Source organism: Callithrix jacchus, chromosome 1, assembly GCF_049354715.1.
Source record: "Callithrix jacchus isolate 240 chromosome 1, calJac240_pri, whole genome shotgun sequence".
In the NCBI taxonomy this organism is placed as follows: Eukaryota; Metazoa; Chordata; class Mammalia; order Primates; family Cebidae; genus Callithrix; species Callithrix jacchus.
Window position 1 is genome coordinate 190,029,390 of NC_133502.1, and position 20,062 is coordinate 190,049,451.

Sequence of the window (20,062 nt, forward strand, 5' to 3'; positions counted from 1 at the left end):
TATTTTAGTGGGGACAGGAGAGATACAAAACGAATGAATATGCTGGGTTCAGTGGCTCACGCCTATAATCCCAGCTATTTGGAAAGCTGTTGGAAGGCTGAGGCAAGAGAATTGCTTGAACCAAGGAGGTGGAAGATGCAGTTAGCTGAGACTGTGCCACTGCACTCCAGCCTAGGCAACAGAGTGAGACTTTGACTCAAAAAAGAAAGAAAAAAGAATAAACAAGAACTGTAAAATGTTTGATAGGTGCTATAGTAGTCTGATAAGGTCAATTAGGAAAGCAAATTCTGAATAAGACTTGAATGATGAGAAAAACGCAGTCACACAAAGATTTTTTTTTTGAGACGGAGTTTCACTGTTGTTACCCAGACTGGAGTGCAATGGAACAATCTTGGTTCATCCCAACCTCCGCCTTCTGGGTTCAAGCAATTCTCCTGCCTCAGCCTCCCGGGTAGCTGGGACTACAGGTATGCACCACCATGCCCAGCTAATTTTTGTATTTTTAGTAGAGACGGGGTTTCACCTTGTTGACCAGAATGGTCTCGATCTCTTGACCTTGTGATCCACCCGCCTCGGCCTCCCAAAGTGCTGGGATTATAGACATGAGCCACTGCGCCCGGCCAGTCACACAAAGATTTAAGGGAATAATATTTTGGGCAGAGAGAACAATTATGGCAGGAATAAGTTTGATGTGTTCAAGAAACAGAAAGCAGACCAGAGGAATAAGCAAGAAGTGACTGAGTACTGCTTGTGGAGCCAGGGACCCAAATCTAATTCTTTAGGTCCCAAATTGGTTGTTTTTATCTCTATGCTAGTAGCATGGACAAACTGAGATTGAAGTTTGTGGAATAAAGCAACAGGCAGTTGAAAATGTGGTCTGGAGTTCAGGAAAACACTATAGTGGGCTGAATGGTGGTACCCAAAAATACCAGGTCCTAATCCCTGGAACCTGTGAATGTTATTTTCTATAGTAAAGTTTTCACAGATAGGACTAAATTAAGAATCCTGAGATAAAGGCATTATCCTGGATTATTTGGGTGGTCCCCTACATGCCATCACAAGTATCCTTATAAGAGAAAGGCACCCAGGCATAATGGCTCATGCCTATAATCCCAGTACTTTGAGAGGCCAAAGTGGGAGAATCACTTGAAGCCTGGAATTCAAGACCAGCATGGGGAATGTAGCAAAAACCTCATCTCTACAAAAAATAAGAAAAAAAAATTTAAGAAATGAGAGAGAAAAGGCAGAGGGAGATTATACACACCAAGAGAAAAGAACACAACGTGGTCACAGAGGCAGTGATTGAAGTGATATAACCATAAGTCATGGAACCCCCAGAGCCACCAGAAGCTGGAAGAGGCAAGGAAGCATCCCTATTAGAAGCTCCAAAGGGAGTGTGGACCTGCTGATACCTTGATTTCATCTTAGTGATACTGATTTTGGACATCTGGCCCCTAGCACCATGAGAAGGCCAATTTCTACTGTTTTAAGCCACCAAGTTTGTGGTAATTTGTTCCTATAGCAATAGGAAATGAATACAGGCATTTTAGGCATGACCTATAGATTTGAACATTATCAACATATAGCTAGTAGCTGAAGCTCTGTGACTGGCTGAGAGCATTCAAGGAGAAACTACAGTAAGAGAACCAGGGCTAGAGGCTGGAGTTCATAGGTGTTAAAGAGCTGCCAGCTTCTGGTTAAAAATGATGGAGTCAACAGATAGTTACTTCTGCTACTCTTTACCAAAATGAAAGAGAATTTTCTTCAAGATAAAAATTCAAAACAGAGAAAATACAAAAGACATGATATCATAACACTTTGGAAGAATAATTTGGCCCTCTGTATTGTGGATTCTGCATCCATGGATTCAACCAACTGTGGACCAAAAATATTTATTAAAACCTACGAAAAATAATAATATAACAATAAAAAATAATACAAAATACAGGCCAGGAACAGTGGCTCACGCCTATAATTCCAGCACTTTGGGAGGCCAAGGTGAGTAGATCACCTGAGGTCAGGAGTTCAAGATCAGCCTGGCCAACGTGGTGAAACCCCATTCTCTACTAAAAATACAAAAATTAGCTGGCCATGGTGGTGCATGCCTGTAGTCCCAGCTACTTGAGAAACTGAGGCAAGAGGATTGCTTGAGCTTGGGAGGCGGCAGTTGCAGTGAGCCAAGATCATGCCACTGCATTCTAGCCTGGGTGTCAGAGCGAGACTCCGTCTCAAAACAAACAAACAAACAAACAAACAAACAAAACACAAAAATGTAAAATACAGCATAACAACTATTTATATTGCATTGTTTTTGTTTGTGATGGAGTCTCACTCTATCACCCAGGCTAGAGTGCAATGGCAAGATGTTAGCTCACTGCAACCTCCGCCTCCTGGGCTCAGACAATTCTCTTACCGCAGCCTCCTGAGGAGCTGGGATTACAGGTGTGTGCCACCATGCCCAGATAGTCTTTTATTTTTAATAGAGATGGGGTTTCACTATGTTGGCCAGGCTGGTCTTCAACTCCTGACTTCAGGTGGTCCACCCACCTCAGCCTCCCAAACTGCTGGGATTATAGGCGTGAGCCACAGAGCCCCACCTACATTGCATTGACATTGCATAGTCATCCCTCAGTATCTGCAGGGAATTGGTTCTAGGACCCCTGAAGATACCAAAATCAGGATGCTCAAGCTCCTTATATAAAATGGTATACTATTTGCATATAACCTATGCACATCCTCCAGCATACTTTATTTATTTTATTTTTTGAGACAGCGTTTCACTCTGTTGCCAAGGCTGGAGTTCAGTGGCATGATCTCCACTCACTACAACCTCCACCTCTCAGGTTCAAGCAATTCTCCTATCTCAGTCTCCTAAGTAGCTGGGATTACAGCTGTGTGACACCACACTCCGCTAATTTTTATTATTTTTAGTAGAGATGGGGTTTCACCATGTTGGCCAGTCTGGTCTCAAAATTCCAACCTCAGGTGATCCACCTGCCTTGGCTTCACAAAGTGCTGTGATTACAGGTGTAAGTCACCGCACTGGTCCTCCAGTATACTTTAAATCATCTCTAGATTACATAGAATACCTAATACAAAGCAAATGCTATATAAATAGTTATTATACTCTTTGGGTGTGTTTTTTTTTTTTTTTTTTTGAGGCAGAGCCTTGCTCTGTCATCCAAGCTGGAGTGCAGTGGCGCAATCTTGGCTTACTACAACCTCTGCAGCAATTCTCGTGCCTAAGCCTCCTGAGTAGCTGGGACTACAGGCACACGACACCATGCCCAGCTAATTTTTTGTAGAGATGGGGTTTTACCACAATGGCCAGCCAGGCTGGTCTCCAACTCCTGACCTCCAGTGATCCACCTGCATTAGCCTCCCAAAGTGCTGCGATCACAGGAATGTGCCACTGTGCCTGGCCGGGTTTTTTTTCCTTTTTGTGGGGGGAAGAGGGGACAAGGTCTCTCTCTGTCACCCAGGCTGGAGTGCAGTGGTGTGATCTCAACTCACTGCAACCTCTGCTTCCTGGTTCAAGTGATCCTACCACCTCAGCCTCCAAGTAGCTGGAACTACAGGTGTGCACCATCATACCTGGCTAGTTTTTGTATTTTTAGTAGAGACAGGTTTTGTCATGTTGTACAGCCTGGTCTTGAACTCCTGGTCTCAAGTGATCTACCCACCTCGGCCTCCCAAAGTGCTGGGATTACAGGTGTAAGCCACCATGCCAAGCATATATTATATTGTTTAGGGAATAATAACAAGAAAAAAAGTCTGTACACGTTCAATACAGACACAACCATCCATTTTTTTAAAACATATTTTCAGCCAGGTGCAGTAGCTCACACCTGTAATCCCAGCACTTTGGGAGGTTGAGCCAGCAGAATCACCTGAGGTCAGGCATTCAAGACCAACCTGGCCAACATGGTGAAACCCCATCTAATAATACAAAAATTTCTGGGTGTGGTGGCTCACACTTGCAATCCCAGCACTTTAGGAGGCTGAGGAAGGTGGATCACAAAGTCAGGAGTTCGAGACCATCCGGACCAACTATGGCAAAACCCCCATCTCTACTAAAAAAACAAAAATTAGCCAAGCATGGTAGTGCACACCTGTAATCCCAGCTACTCGGGAGGCTGAGGCAGAAGAATCGCTTGAACCCGGGAGGCAGAGGTTCTGATGAGCTGAGATAGCACCACTGCACTCCAACCTGGGCGACAGAGTAAGACTCCATGTCAAAATAATAATAAACAAAAATTAGCCAGGTGTGGTGGCACATGCCTGTAATCCCAGCTACTTGAGAGGCTGAGGCAGGAGAATCACTTGAACCCAGGAGGCAGAGGTTGCAGTGAACCGAGATCGCACCATTGCACTCTAGCCTGGGCAACAAGAGCAAAACTCCATCTCCCTACCAAAAAAAAAAAAAAAAAAAACTTCAATCTATGGTTGGTTGAATCCATGGATGTGGAACCCACAATCATGGAGGGCCAACTATATTAGGTATTATAAGTAATCTAGAGATACTTAAATATTAGCTCCCCTGGCCTTGACAGGCCCTTTGGTACATACAGGGATGGAAATTTCAGCCTGCCTGGGTCTCTCACCTCAGAAAAGCAGAAGTGGCCTTCACAGCCTCAGCAGCCACCTCCAGCACAGGGCTGCTAACTGCTTCTTTGAGGGCACAGCCAGCATCTCTCCACATGGCTGAGCTTGTGAACAGCTTGATCTCCTCTGGTTGCCTGAGAAATGGTAAATGAGAAATGAGTAGGAGAACTCCTATCACTGACCCCACTGGGAATAAAAGCCCACTTTTACTTCTGCAGTCCGGCCCCAACAAGCTTTATGTTCCACCACTTTGCTCACCGGGTCAGGATTTCAGTGAAAAGCAGCAGACCCTGCTTGTGCAGCTCTGTGTTGTTCATCTTCAGACTTGCCTGCAGGCTCCTCACCACTGCCTCAATCCCTACCATAGGATAACATGACAGAGGCCAGGGATCACTGCTCTCTTGTTCCTTCACCACCCACCCAGGAGAGGTGACAGACTCTGGACAGCATGTATCAGTTGGAGGCCACTCATGGAGGGAACCCTGACAAGGTTGAGCTAATGGGACCAGACTGTGAGATCTTTAAGGCCTGGCCTTCATCTGATTCATCTGTGTCTCCAATGCCCAGTACCAGCCATAGCACAGTCCCTGGCACTTGAGGTTGTCAGTGAACACCTACTGACCAAGCCATATTTTCTCTACTTGGCATACTCCTATTCCTCCTTGGAGAATCAGGTTAAAACCCCCCTCCTCCAAAAAACCTTCCCTGATCCACTCAGACAGAGCTGTGAACCTCTCCTGAGCCCCCACAGCTCCTGTGCTTCCCTCTAGCACAGCTCTAATCAGCTCATAAGGAAATTTCCCGTTTGGGTCTCTCTCCCTTTTCTGAGGACAAGGAGCATGTTATTTGTTATCTCTAAATCTCCAGTTTCCAGCCTGGTGCCTGGTATAAACTAGGAATATAAAATGAATGACTGAATGTGCCTGCTCTAAAAATCTAGATGTGATATAAAAAGTCCCAGACAAGGAAGGGACAGTTTCAAGAAACTCTGAAAGAATAAATTACCAAAACGTAGAGACTACCTGGATGGTTAGCTATCTGGGGCATGGGAAAGAACTAAATCTAAGGTTGAGTAACATTGTTTAGAGTTGTTGTTAATATGCAACAATAATTCACTTAGTGGCTAAGAGAAGTGTCCTTCCCTTGCTGAAGAGTCTAAACGTATATACTCTGATAATCAGTGAAGAGCAGAATATTTGAATATCAATACTTGCATATGAAATCTGGTAATGAGTTTGGGCTGATGGAAATGTCTAGACTCAGCACTCCCTTCCAAGATGGAGGCTAGCCCCCCGATCACTGCTGCTGCTACCTAACTGCAAACTGCTGTCCACCCAACCCAAAGCTAGTACAGGACCCTTACTACGAACCATACACCGTGTGGCACTTGGAAAAAAAGAGTGGCTCTTCTGCCAGGAGTGTCAAGCAGTTGTAGCTGGACCAGACGAGCACTTCGCTGGAAGAGGAAAGATGCTCAAAGAGGAACTCTGACAGGGGAGAGGATGAGAAAACAATAAATGACAGCAATGTGATCACGATCCCTTAACTGATGCTAAGGACTTGGATTTATTCATCACCTTACTCTTGCTACTTCATCTGTTCACTTACCCTCTCCATGAGTCATGATCATCACTTCACTAATAAACCTGGAAAGTACCCTTGGTTATGGTTTAACCTCTGCTTTTTTAACAGATTGGGAAACTGAGTCCCAGAGAAGAGGCACTAGCAGTGAAAGAAGTGGGATTGGAACTTACATCTCCTAATTCTCAGAATGGGCAGTGACATGGATGAAGGAAAAAGTTTTTAGTCAAAAAGACTTGACTTGACTAGGCTTGCCAATTCTTTCATTCTCTGAGCCTCAACTTCCTTATCTATAAAATAGTAAAGGTGAAGACCTAAGTGTGGTAACATTTGCAGTGCACCTCAGGGCATATATCCCTGCTCATAGCAGTCCCTTGAAAATTATTGCTTCCTGTTGCCTTCCTGGTCCACAGGTCTTTCCACCATCTACATTAGCTTTTTATTCCTAGATGGCCAAATAAATGACAAAAATCAATAACAAATTGCTCAAGGTCATACAAGAAATCTGTAGCAATAGGATTCGGATGTTATGAGACCTACTTCATAGAGTCTGTCATACACAATTGAACCTATCACCACCCCATCCTTCTAGTACAGGGAGGAAAAAGTTAAAGGGCCCCCCTACCTGGAATGTCAGCATGGATGAAGGCAGGGGCATACTTCTCTGGGGAGTGGACAAGCACCGCAGTTATACAGTGAGCACTGGCCACCTGCAGGGTTTCATCTCTAGAGAGGAGAAGCTGGAGAAACAGGCAGCAAAAAATACCCCAGTCACACCACCAACAAGACCAGAAAAACTGACCTGGGTGCCTCAAGACAATAGCCTATTTCTGATCCTTTCTGTCCCACATGGCACCAGGCACAAGGATGGTGCTCAGGAGAGCAGTTATGGATTATGGGAAAGGGTCTCTGCGAATAGCAGCAGGTGAGAAAAATAAGGAAAGAACACAATGTAAAATCCACCAGGGGTACTCAAAGAACACTGTCTCCCAGGTTCAAGCAATCCTCCCACCTCAGCCTCTCGAGTAGCCGGGATTACAGGCATGCACCATCACACAATTTTTTCTATTTTTAGAAGAGACAAGATTTCACCATGTTAGCCTGGCTGGTCTGGAACTGCTGACTTCAAGTGATCCACCCACCTTGGCCTCCCAAAGTGCTGGAATTACAGGTGTGAGCCACTGTGCACAAACTATAAAAACAATTTTTTGTGTGTTTTTGTTCTGTGTGTGTGTGTGTTTGTTTCATTTTTGTTTTTTTAGTGAAGATAGGGTTTTGGCCAGGCTGGTCAACTCCTCAAGTGATCCACCTGCCTTGGCCTCCCAAAGTGCTAGGATTACAGACATATGCCACCATGCCTGGCCCATTTCATATTAATTCTTAAAATGTCAGCTCAAATGTCAGCCCTTCAAAGAGGTCCTGCCCTACCATTCAACCTGTAAATGGCTTTATCTGCTACTATCTCCCCTTTATTTCCTCCATAGCATTTGTAATAATCTCTAAGGGCAAGAAACATGTCTGTTTTCATAACATGGTATTTCCAGTGCCCAACACAGTGACTGACACATTACATTAGTGCTTGGTAGGTATTTAACCAAATAAATGAATCATCATTGCCACAGTAGGAACACAAATATTGAGAACATATTCCCAAGGACCTGAATTTTGGAGAAAAGGTTGATCTTCCGCCAAAAGCAGAAAAGAATAGCATTAGACTCACAATTTCAAAAATGACAGAATGGAGAACACATGCCAATCTTATCTTTATTTAAAATTTTGATATTTTGTTCATCATTAATTTTTTGCATTAATTTTGATACCTAAAGATATTAGTTCTCTTGATTGCTGAGTTTCTTTAGCACTCATTTAATTTTACACCCAAGGCAAGTACCTCACTTGCCTTCCCTAGTCCCAAACCTACTGGTGGCTATAGTAAAATAAAACCCTGATCATCCACAATTGCCAACAGAAGAATATTCTCCACATATGGATGAAAGCTGGGACCTTTAAGCCAAGATTTCCGTCTCTACAAAGTTCTCTCACCCTAGGGTAGCGCTCATTAATGCCTGCCACTGTCATCCCCATGCTGCCTTGGTGTTCTGTGAGGCCACAGACCCTTTTTGTAAGTACTTATGCCCCTGCTGGACCCAGGATTGAATGTTCTAACCACAAGTTAACATGGACTCCAGGATGGCAACAGAGAAATTAACATAGCAAGGGACCTGGCATGAGATTTTCTGGTTCAGAGACATAGGCCTTGCATAGGCCATTCTAAAGTCATCGCAGAGAAACAAGGAACAATTTGCTCTGGCTTTCACCCATCCTCAACTGTCCCCTTCTCACTTCTAACCAGAGCTTCTCCTCCTCTTCCTTGCTGCAGACAGAGCCCCAGAGTTTGGGCAATCAACCTCAACTATCACATGAAGGTTTGCAGCTCTGCCAGCCCCTATGTCGAGCTCTGGGGAGAAATGCCAGACTTAGGGCCTGCCCTGAAGGAGCTCCCAGCCAGTCAACGACAATATGGTATGAGGTAAGCACTGTGACAGTGGGTCACATTCTGCCAAAAGAAGCCAGGGTGACGTGGGAGCCCCATAGGCTTAAAGCCTGACTCAGATCAGCAGAAAAGGAGAGGAGAAAAAGCCCTATAGGCAGAGGAAGAGCAACTGCACAGGCATTGAGACAGGATGACCTAGCATATACAGGACCAGGGAGAGATTGCATGTGGCTGGAGAACTGGGTTGTGTGGTGGAAGAGACAGGAAAGTGAGGCAGAAGGGATGAGCAGGGTCCAGATAAAGACAATTCTCAGTACCAACCTGAGAAGCTGATCCCTAAAGCACTGAGGTGACGTTGTCTCTGTCGCTGTAAGTATTCTCCATTTTCAGGCAGCCCAGATGTGAAGGGGAAGTGCAGAGATAAGAATTTACAACTGAGCCTGGGTGCAGTGGCTCACACCTGTAATCCCAGCACTTTGGAGACCAAGGTGGAAGGATCACTTGAGTCCAGGAGTTGAGACCAGCCCAGACAACATAGAAAGATCCCTGTCTCTACAAAAAATGAAAAATTAGCCATGCATCATGGCAAACACCTGTAGTCTCAGTTACTCAGGAAGCTGAAACAGGAGGATCGTTTAAACCCAGAAGGTTGAGAGGCTGCAATGAGCTATGATTATGCCACTGCACTCTAGCCTGGATATATAGAGCAAGACGTCAACTCTTAAAAAAAAAAGAAAATTTACAAATAAAAAGAAACCTACTTTCTTTTTTTTTTTTTGAGATAGAGTCTCATTCTGTTACCCAGGCTGGAGTATAGTGGCATGAGCTTGGCTCACTGCAACCTACGCCTACTGGGTTCAAGTGATTCTCCTGCCTCAGTCTACTGAGTAGCTGGGATTACAGGTGCCCACTACCACACTCAGCTAATTTTTGTAGTTTTGGTAGAGATGGGGTTTCACCATCTTGACCAGGCTGGTCTTGAACTCCTGACTTCGTGATCCACCTGCTTAGGCTTCCCAAAGTGCTGGGATTACAGGCATGATCCACAGTACCTAGCAAGAAACCTAATTTCTTTCTTTTTTTTTTTTTTTTTTTTTGATATACAGTCTTGCTCTGTCTCCCGGGCTGGATTGCAGTGGCACGATCTCTGCTCACTGCAACCTCTGCCTCCTAGGTTCCAGGGATTATCCTGCCTCAGCCTCCCAAGCAGCTGGACTGCAGGTGCACACCACCACGCCTGGCTAATTTTTTTGCATTTTTTAGTAAAGATGGGTTTCACCATATTGGCCAAGCTGGTCTCAAACTCCTGACCTCATGATTCGCCTGCCTCAGCCTCCCAAAGTGCTGGGACAGGGCTGGGAGTGGTGGCTCACGCCTGCAATCCAAGCACTTTGGAGGCCAAGGTGGGTGGATCACCTGAGGTTGGGAGTTCAAGACCAGCCTGACCAACGTGGTCAAACCCCGTCTTCTTTTAAAAAAAAAAAGAAGAAAAAGTGCTGGGATTACAGACATGAGCCACCGCTCCCAGCCAGTTTATTGTTTTGCCCAGTAAGAAAACACTTGGAAATCTGAGATAGGAGTGGTAGATGAAGACAAGGCCCAAGAAGCGCTTAGTTCCCCTTGTTATTGAACCTAGAGAATAGGAATTGTCTTGTGATTCCTAGTCTTGATGTAGACAATTACCTTTTTGAGCACCAAGGGCAGTGAGGGATCTCCTGGGGGCCCCTCAATATTCTTAGCACTTTCTTCTAGTGCAACCTTGTTCATGATCATGGACACAAAGAGATCATACTTCAACAGCTGCCTCAGCAAACCTAGGAAACAGAGATTGGGAAGTAAAAAGAAAGGAACACAGGCACCAGCATAGTCCCAAGATAGCTCCTCAGACATCCCCAGAGGAACTTCTTTGTGTCTACATAAATATAAAGGATGGTTAGAATCCTTAAGCACCAATTTGCTTTTCACACCCTTCTCTCTTCCATACAGAACTGGTGAGAGCCCGCTAAGTGCTAGGCCTAACGGTCTAGGGGTGCAAGGGTAAGCAAGATAAACATAGTCCAACTGCCCTACTCAACTATAAGCTTCATGAGGGCAGGAATAATGTGAGTTTTTTCACCATGACATCATCAATCACCTGGCACAGTTCCTGACACATAGCAGAAACTCAAATATTTTTTGACTGACAAAGGTGGCATACACTCCTGCAGGAAAAACAGACACAAAAACAAGTCAGACAAGACCATGCACAGTTGCTCACACCTTGGAGGCCAAGGCAGGTGTATCACTTGAGGTCAGGAGTTCAAGACCAGCCTGGTCAACATAGTGAAACCCCCATTCTACTAAAAAAAATACAAAAAGTAGCCTGGCATGGTGGTGTGCACCTCATAAGAGCTTATAAGGATCTTGGGTTGTAAAGCAAATGAATAAGATGATATATAACAGAATATAAGACCCATAGCACTTGAAGGATCCAAAGGATGTGACTATACCCCTGGCTGCAGGGAGAGGGTAGGAGGGAAAAGCTCCAGAGAAGAGGAGGCCTTTAAAGTGTTGTATGGGGCCAGAGGCAGCGGCTCATGCCTGTAATCCCAGCACTTTGGGAGGCCGAGGCGGGCAAATCACAAGGTCGGGAGTTTGAGACCAGCCTGACCAGCATGGTGAAACCCCATCTCTACTAAAAAACATAAAAATTAGCCGGGTGTGGTGGCGCACGCCTGTAGTCCCAGCTACTTGGGAGGCTGAGGCAGGAGAATCACTGGAACCCAAGAGGTTCCAGTGAACTGAGATTAGACCACTGCACTCCAGCCTGGGTGACAGTTTGAGACTCCATCTCGAATAAATAAATAAATAAAGTGTTGTATGAAAAGAGATAAGGTTAGCATTCCCCTTGACCAGGATGAAAGAGGCCCTCAGGCTTGACAAACATGCATAGGGTTAATTTTTTTTAATTAAAAAAAAAAGAGGCAGCATTTAAAAATGGGAATTCTGGCTGGGTGTGGTAGTTCATGCCTATAATCCCAGCGCTTTGGAAGTCCAAGGCACGTGGATCCCTTGAGTTCAGCAGTTTGAGACTAGCCTGGGCAACAGAGTGAGGCCTAAACTCTACAAAAAGTTTTTTTTAATTAGCCAGTCATGGTAGTGCAGGCTGTGGTTCCAGCTACTCAGTAAGCTGAGGTGGGAGGATTGCTTAAGCCCTGGAGGTCAAAAATGTAATGAGCTGTCATCATACCACTGCACTCTAGCCTGGGTGACAGAACAAGACCCTGTGTCAAAATAAATAAGTAAATAAAAATTTTTAAAAATAAAAGTGGGAATTCCCAGTATTATCATTGAAATTGCCGTCTGCTATGGCCAGGTGAGCTGTAGGACTGCCCAGGGCCTCACCTTAGGGCCCATACTTGCCCCCTTTTGTTCTATATGCACTAACTCCAATACTGCCCAGCTCCAAGTTACCGCAGATACAGGCTGCTTCATACTTTGTGCTTTGGCCCATGCTTCTGCCTTCCTCCCCCTCCATCAATTTAGGACTCAGTCCAGGAATCCTTTCCTTTAGGAAGCTTCTCCTGTCCCCTGCTCCCCTGCTCCTACCCTGCGCTGTGCACTTCCAAGAAAACACTCATCGCACTAGACTCTAGTTGTCCACGTGTATCTTCTACACTGGCCTGTGAGCTCCCCCAAGATAAAGCTTGGATTTTATAATCTCTGTGACCTCAGAGCCCAGCACAGGGCATGGTATAGAATGAATGCTCACTATATATGGCTAGATTATTCATAACAGAGCTCCTGATCCAAATTTTGAAAAGAAGCTGTCAGGGCATCGTGGCTCATGCCTGTAATCCCAACACTTTGAGAGGCAGAGGTAGGAGGATCACAAGGTCAGGAGATGGAAACCATCTTGGCCAACATGGTGAAATCCTGTCTCTACTAAAAATACAAAAAAATTAGCTGGGAATGGTGGCATGCACCTGTAGTCCCAGCTACTCAAGAGGCTGAGGCAGGAGAATAGTTTGAACCCAGAAGGCAGAGGTTGCAGTTAGCCAAGATCATACCACTGCACTCCAGCCTTGTGACAGAATGAGACTTCGTCAAAAAAATAAATAAATAAATAAACAAAATGAAAAGAAAAAAAGAAGCTGCTGTCACCCATAGGCTATAGACTATGGTTTTCTCTGCAGCTTCTACCTGAGAACAGGCCCTTACCCAGGCACCAATCACAGTGCCCATCTGTTCTGTTCAAAATAAGAAATCTCGGGCCGGGCGTGGTGGCTCACACCTGTAATCCCAGCACTTTGGGAGGCTGAGGCAGGTGGATCACGAGGTCAAGAGATCAAGACCATCCTGGTCAACAGGGTGAAACCTGGCTCTACTAAAAATACAAAAAAATTTAGCTGGGCATGGTGGCGCATGCCTGTAATCCCAGCTACTCAGGAGGCTGAGGCAGGAGAATTGCCTGAACCCAGGAGGCGGAGGTTGCAGTGAGCCCAGATCGCGCCATTGCAGTCCAGCCTGGGTAACAAGAGTGAAACTCCGTCTCAAAAATAAAAAAATAAAAAAAAGAAATCTCCCTCCTCAGAACAGTTGATTAGACTTTATGTATTTATGTAAAAAAACATAGCAGAAGAGGAAGCTAAAAGGTTATACTGGGGCTGCTAAAGAGCCTCAAATACAAGCAGAAAAACCTAGCACTATGGTTTGAATGTGTCCCCCAAAATCACATGTTGGAAACTTAATCCCCAATGCAGCGGTATTGGGAGCTGGGGCCTATGGGAGGTGTTTGGGTCATGAGTCTGGGGTTTGAACTCTCATGAATGAATTAATGCCATCACCACTGGAGTGGGTTTGTTATCATGAGAGTGGGCTCCTCATAAAAGAACAAGTTCAGACCAGGCACAGTGGCCCAGGACTTAGGGAGGGTGAGGTGGTGTATCACCTGAGGTCAGGAGTTTGAAACCAGCCTGGCCAACATGATGAAACCCTGTTTCCATTAAAAACACAAAAATTGGCCGAATGTGGTGGTGGGCACCTATAATCCCAGGTACTCAGGAGGCTGAGGCAGATGAATGTCTTGAACCCGGGAATTGGAGAGCTGAGACTGCCTCACTGCACTCCAGCTGGGCAACAGAGCAAGGCTCCATCTCAACAACAACAACAACAATAAAAGGACAAGTTCAGTCCCCTCTTGCCCTCTCTTTGCCCTTCCACCATGGAATGACAGCAAGAAGAACTTCACCAAATGCCAGCCTCTTGACCTTGAACTTCCTAGGTTCCAGAACTGTGGACCAATAAATTTCTGAACCAACAAGTTCTTCATTATAAATTACCTAGTCTGTGGCATACTTTTGTTACAGCAGCATAAAATGTACTAAGACACCTGGGCTTTACCCTGGAGGCCAGAGAGAACCATGGAAGAATTTCTGACTTAAGAAAGTGACAGGATGTGAGCTGCATGATGTAAAGATTAACTTGACAGCAAGTACAGGATGCTCTAGGGCAGGCAGTAAAGACTAAAGGCAGAAAAAATTGCTGTCCCACTTTCCTTCCTATTTTCCTCCAAAAGGCAACATTCTTAAGAAGTCATACTAACTCTAGGCATCTTTCACACAGTGTGCCTCTCATATCCCAAACCTTGTGGCTTCTATCTTTTGCAAAACAGCAAACTTCCCCACTACTAGAGAACCCAGTATCTCAAGTCCTCTAACAAAATATCAAAAACTTATTCTCCCTTTTTTCTCCAGCCTCATTTCTTACCCAAGCAGTTAATCTGCAGCTCCTTTGTCTGGGCATCATCCAGGATGGAAAGGAAGAGGGGAAAAAGCTTCTCCCGGAAATGTCCTGAAAGCATCTCAGCTGCCACTGGTGAGGAGTACAGCTTCCCATAAAGGTAACAGACAGAAGCTTTTATGCCCTCATTGGGGTATAGTAAGCCTCTCAATAGATAGTCCATCAGGTTGCCTGTTCAGAAAACGACCAAAGAGCCAGGGAAAATTTCACAATGTCAATTGCTGTATGAAACTCCAATCTATCATTCCCAATGGGATAGTAACAGTAAGTCCCTATAATCCCCCACAATAAATGTTTTCTGCATGCTTAATCTAAAGGGAAAACCAAACTGAGCAGAGTGACTCACACCTGTAGTCCCAGCACTTGGGAAGGCCAAGGCAGAAGGATCATCTGAAGTCAAGAGTTTGAGACCAGCCTGACCAATACGGCAAGACTCTGCCGCTACTAAAAATACAAAAATTAGGCCGGGCACAGTGGCTCACACCTGTAATTTCAGCACTTTGGGAAGCCGAGGCAGGCGGATCACCTGAGGTCAGGAGTTCAAGACCAGCCTGGCCAACATGGTGAAATCCCATCTCTACTAAAAATATCAAAAAAAATGGCTGGATGGGCACCTGTAATCCCAGCTCCTTGGGTGACTGAGGCAAGAGAATCGCTTGAACCCAGGAGGCGAAGGTTGCAGGGAGCCAAGATCACACCACTGAACTCTAGCCTGGGAAACAAAAGTGAAACTTTGTCTTAAAAAAAAAAAATTAGCCGGGCATGCTGGTACCCACCTATAATCACAGCTACTTGGAAAGCTAAGGCATGACTCATTGGAACCCATGAGGCAGAGATTGCAGTGTGCCGAGATCATGCCACTGCACTGCACTCCAGCCTGGGCAACAGAGCAAGACTCCATCTCAAAAAAAAAAAAAAAAGGCCAGGTGTGATGGCTCATTCCTATAATCTCAGCTAAGTGCTGAGGAGGCCAAGGCAGGAGGATCTCTTGAGGCCAGCAGTTTGAGACCAACCTCCTCAACATAGTGACTTGGTCTCTAAAAAATAATAATAATGGCTGGGTGCAGTGGCTCATGCCTGTAATCCCAGCACCTAGGGAAGCTGAGTGGGCAGATCACCTGAGGTGAGATCAAGACCAGCCTGGCCAACATGGCAAAACCCTGTCTCTACTAAAAGTACAAAAATTAGCCAGACGTGGTGGCGGGCATCTGTAATCCCAGCTACTTTAACTTGGGAGGTGAAGGATACAGTGAGCCGAAATTGAGTCATTGCACTCCAGCCTGGGCAACAAGAGCGAGATCCCATCTCAAAATAATAGTAAAAATAATAATAATAATAATTAAGCCAGGCACGGTGCCTGTAATCCTAGCATTTTGGGAGGCCAAAGTGGGTGGATCACAAGATCAGGAGTTCAAGACCAGCCTGGCCAGCATGGTGAAATCACGTCTCTACTAAAAATATAAAAATTAGCCAGGTGTGGTGGCACACACCTGTAGTCCCAGCTACTCGGGAGGCTGAGGCAGGATAATTGCTTGAACCTGGGAGGTGGAGGTTGCAGTGAGCCAAGATCACAGCACTGCACTCCAGCCTGAGCAACAGAGCAAAACTCTGACTAAAAAAAAAAAAAAATTAGCCCAGCATGGTGGTGGACACCTATAATCTCAGCTACTTGGGTGGCTGAAGCAGAAAAATCACTGGAACCTGGGAGGTGGGGGTTGCAGTGAGCCATGATCAGGCCACTGCACTCCAGCCTGGGTGACACAGAGAGACTCTCTCAAAAAATTATTATTATATATTTTTTTTAAAGGGAAACCAACTTAAAGAAGTTATTTACCCTTTGGTAAATCCTCTGTGAGATATTTATTTGCATTTCACTGATAGAAAAAAGTGCTTCTAGAGTTCTGCAGCAAGGTAGGCGGGCGGCCAGCATGGCTGGGCGCGTCCAGGCGGCCGGGGCCCGGGATCCTAGCCTGCACCCTGCGTGGCCGCCCGCTCTCCTTCCTGCTGCAGGTGTACGCGCCGACGCCCAGCCGCGCCGACGCCTTCCACCGCGGCATCTTCCTTTTCTGGTGCCGCGAGCCGCCATGCTGTACCGGCCTGTGAGTTTTTAGGAATCAACTACCCAGGAAAAATGATTTTTATTCATATGAGCCACCTTCTGAGAATCCTCCCCCAGAAACCGAATCGGTGTGTCTCCAACTTAAGTCTAGTGCTCATCTATGCAGGGTTTGTGGCTGTTTAGGCCCCAAAACGTGCTCCAGATGCCACAAAGTGTACTATTGCAGCAAGGAGCATCAGACCCTAGACTGGAGACTGGGACATAAGCAGGCTTGTGCACAACCAAATCATTTGGACCATATAATTCCAGACCACAACTTCCTTTTTCCAGAATTTGAAATTGTAATAGAAACAGAAGATGAGGCCGGGCGCGGTGGCTCATGCCTGTAATCCCAGCACTTTGGGAGGCCGAGGCGGGTGGATCACAAGGTCAAGAGATCGAGACCATCCTGGTCAACATGGTGAAACCCCGTCTCTACTAAAAATACAAAAAATTAGCTGGGCATGGTGGCGCGTGCCTGTAATCCCAGCTACTCAGGAGGCTGAGGCAGGAGAATTGCCTGAGCCCAGGAGGCAGAGGTTGCGGTGAGCCGAGATTGCGCCATTGCTCTCCAGCCTGGGTAACAAGAGGGAAACTCCGTCTCAAAAAAAAAAAAAAAAAAAAAGAAAAAAGAAACAGAAGATGAAATATTGCCTGAGATTGTGGAAAGGAAGATTACTCAGAGATTATACGGAGCATGGGTGAAGCACTTGAGGAAGAACTGGATTCCATGGCAAAACATGAATCCAGAGAAGATAAAATTTTTCAGAAGTTTAAAACTCAGATAGCCCTTGAACCAGAACAGATTCTCAGATATGGCAGAGGTATTGCCCCCATCTGGATTTCTGGTGAAAATATTTCTCAAGAAAAGGATATTCCAGATTGCCCCTGTGGTGCCAAGAGAATATTTGAATTCCAGGTCATGCCTCAGCTCCTAAACTACCTGAAGGCTGACAGACCCGGCAAGAGCATTGACTGGGGCATCCTGGCTGTCTTCACCTGTGCTGAGAGCTGCAGCTTGGGTATTGGCTATACAGAAGAATTTGTGTGGAAGCAGGATGTAACAAATACACCGTAAGGGCATCTTAAGGCCTTCAGATATGTTAATAATCTTTTACACCTTGCAATTCCATGTCGGGAACTTTATCCTAAGGAAATACTTATACCAAAAATAGAGGTGCAGAGATGTTGAGACATTGCTTACACAGTGTCTACATATTAGTGAAACAAAAGTCCAGTGACAAAGAATTAAATAAATTTTGGTACATCCACACAAAAAAAGAAAAAAGAAAAAAGTGCTTCTATATTCCAGAATTCCTCCTTCCATCCAAAAGGAAGGTTCATAGTAGGTACTTAATTTATGTTAAAGAATGAATGTAATAGTCCAAGAATAGAGTCAGAAATCTGACCTTTTTCAAACTGACCAACATACAGCACATTTTACAAACGGGGAAACTGAAGGCTAGAGTAGGAAAGTAATGTCATCCCAGGTATACAGAAGGAATGGGCCACCCAGATGGCAGTATAATAAAAGCAGATAAAAGGGTAGTGGCAGTTCCTGCCACAGATCACTCACCGTGCTCCATTACAAGCTGGTCTGCCAGAGCAGGGATGGCATCCACCAACTTGCCAAGAAGAGTCAGGGTAGCCAGGCTGCCTCGCATGGAGGGCATATTATATAGCTACAGAAAGTGAATATGCTCCACTTTGTCAATTAGGATCAGGACAGATCTCCCACCAAAACTGATCCTGCCCTACCCACACAGGTGTGTTGCATGTGTCTCTCACCACAGTCAGGAATCAGCTTTTTTAGCTTAGCATCCAATGCCCCCGTTAGACTGGGAACTGCCGGAGGAAAGGGACATGAGTCCCCTTCCTGAGTCCTCTCAGAGTCTTCAGTACCTAGCTCAGTGCATGTTTAACACTGAATTAAAATTAGCATATTTTCACCCCTATAGAACCAGAAACTGGAGGACAAAAGTTTGAAATGTCATAAAGACAGAACACCGATTCAATATTAAAAAAATATATATATACTGGTTGGATGCAGTGGCTCAAGCCTGTAATCTCGGCACTTTGGGAGGCCAAGGAGAGCAGATCACCTGAGGTCAGGAGTTTGAGACCAGCCTGGCCAACATGGTGAAACCCTGTCTCTACTAAAATTGCAAAAATTAGTGGGGCCTGGTAGCCCATGTCTGTGATCCCAGATACTCAGGAGGCTGAGGCAGGAGAATCACTTGAACCCAGAAGGCCGAGGTTGCAATGAGCCGAAATCACGACACTGCACTCCAGCCTGGGTGGCAGAATGAGACTCCATCTCAAAAAAAAAAAAAAATTATCATTGTTATTATAACTACTATTACTGAACATTCTCTGTATACCAGGTACTATGCTTCATGCTTTATAGAGAGAGTCAGTAGTCCACATTTTACCTTTTCTATTGACTAGCCATACCACTTTTGGCAAGATTCTTAACTCTGGTGGGTAATAACAATAGTAACAGCTTTACAGGGTTGATAGGACTGAATGAGGTACTGCATATAAAACACCTAATACAGTGCCTAGCCTATACAATGTGCTCAATAAATGTTAAGTGCTCATCATAATGACAAGCACTGATATATATAATTATAAATTCAATATATTAATCATACATGCAAAATAATTATGACATAATTGAAATATAATTTATATTGAAATGTTGCTTGTGATGGTGTTAAGATAAACATTTGTCTTCCTTCTGCAAAATAAATGAAAAGTTATTCTGATATTATTACTCAGTCTTAACACTACTCTTTAACTGACTTTTTTTTTTTGAGTTGGAGTCTTGCTTTGTTACCCAGGCTGGGGTGCAGTGGGGTGATCTTGGCTCATTGTAACATTCACCTCCTGGGGGTTCATGCAATTCTCTTGCCTCAGCCTCCTGAGTAGATAAGATTACACTTTGGGAGGCTGAGGCAGGCAGATCACCTGAGGGCGGGAGTTCAAGACCAGTCTGACCAATATGGAGAAACCTTGACTCTACTAAAAATACAAAATTAGCTGGGTATAGTGGCACATGCCTGTAATCCCAGCTACTCGGAAGGCTGAGGCAGGAAAATCTCTTGAACCTGGGAGGCAGAGGTTGTGGTGAGCCGGGATTTCACCATTGCACTGCAGCCTGGGCAACAAGAGAGAAACTCCATCTGAAAAAAAAAAAGAAAGAAAGAAAGAGGCTGGACGCGGTGGCTCATGCCTGTAATCCCAGCACTTTGGGAGACCAAGACAGGCGAATCATGAGGTCAAGAAATTGAGACCATCCTGGCCAGCATAGTGAAACCCCACCTCTACTAAAAATACAAAAATTAGCTGGGCGTGGTAGCGCTCACCTATAGTCCCAGCTACTTGAAAGGCTGAGGCAGAATTGCTTGAACCGGGAGGCAGAGGTTGCAGTGAGCCGAGATCACACCACTGCACTCCAGCCTGGTGCCTGGTGATAGAGCAAGACTCTGTCTCAAAAAAAA

At 45.2% G+C, this 20,062-nt stretch overlaps 1 protein-coding gene and 2 pseudogenes across 5 annotated transcripts in view; 2 read left to right on the forward strand and 1 right to left on the reverse strand.

The window, feature by feature from the left end:
* MEI1 (meiotic double-stranded break formation protein 1) overlaps positions 1–20,062 on the reverse strand; it is a 93,557-nt gene that overhangs the window by 59,143 nt on the left and 14,352 nt on the right. For all 5 annotated transcript variants that reach the window (XM_035266065.3, XM_035266067.3, XM_054245011.2 and 2 more), the window contains exons 5-11: positions 18,136–18,241; positions 14,429–14,632; positions 10,364–10,494; positions 6,812–6,926; positions 5,976–6,092; positions 4,864–4,963; positions 4,605–4,739 (exon numbers count right to left, since the gene is read on the reverse strand). In XM_035266065.3, coding sequence (XP_035121956.1) covers positions 4,605–4,739; positions 4,864–4,963; positions 5,976–6,092; positions 6,812–6,926; positions 10,364–10,494; positions 14,429–14,632; positions 18,136–18,241 — 908 coding nt within the window. The remainder of the gene's footprint in view (positions 1–4,604; positions 4,740–4,863; positions 4,964–5,975; positions 6,093–6,811; positions 6,927–10,363; positions 10,495–14,428; positions 14,633–18,135; positions 18,242–20,062) is intronic.
* LOC118148463 (U6atac minor spliceosomal RNA) lies at positions 11,533–11,626 on the forward strand (annotated as a pseudogene).
* Positions 14,673–16,995, forward strand: LOC108590252 (programmed cell death protein 2 pseudogene; annotated as a pseudogene).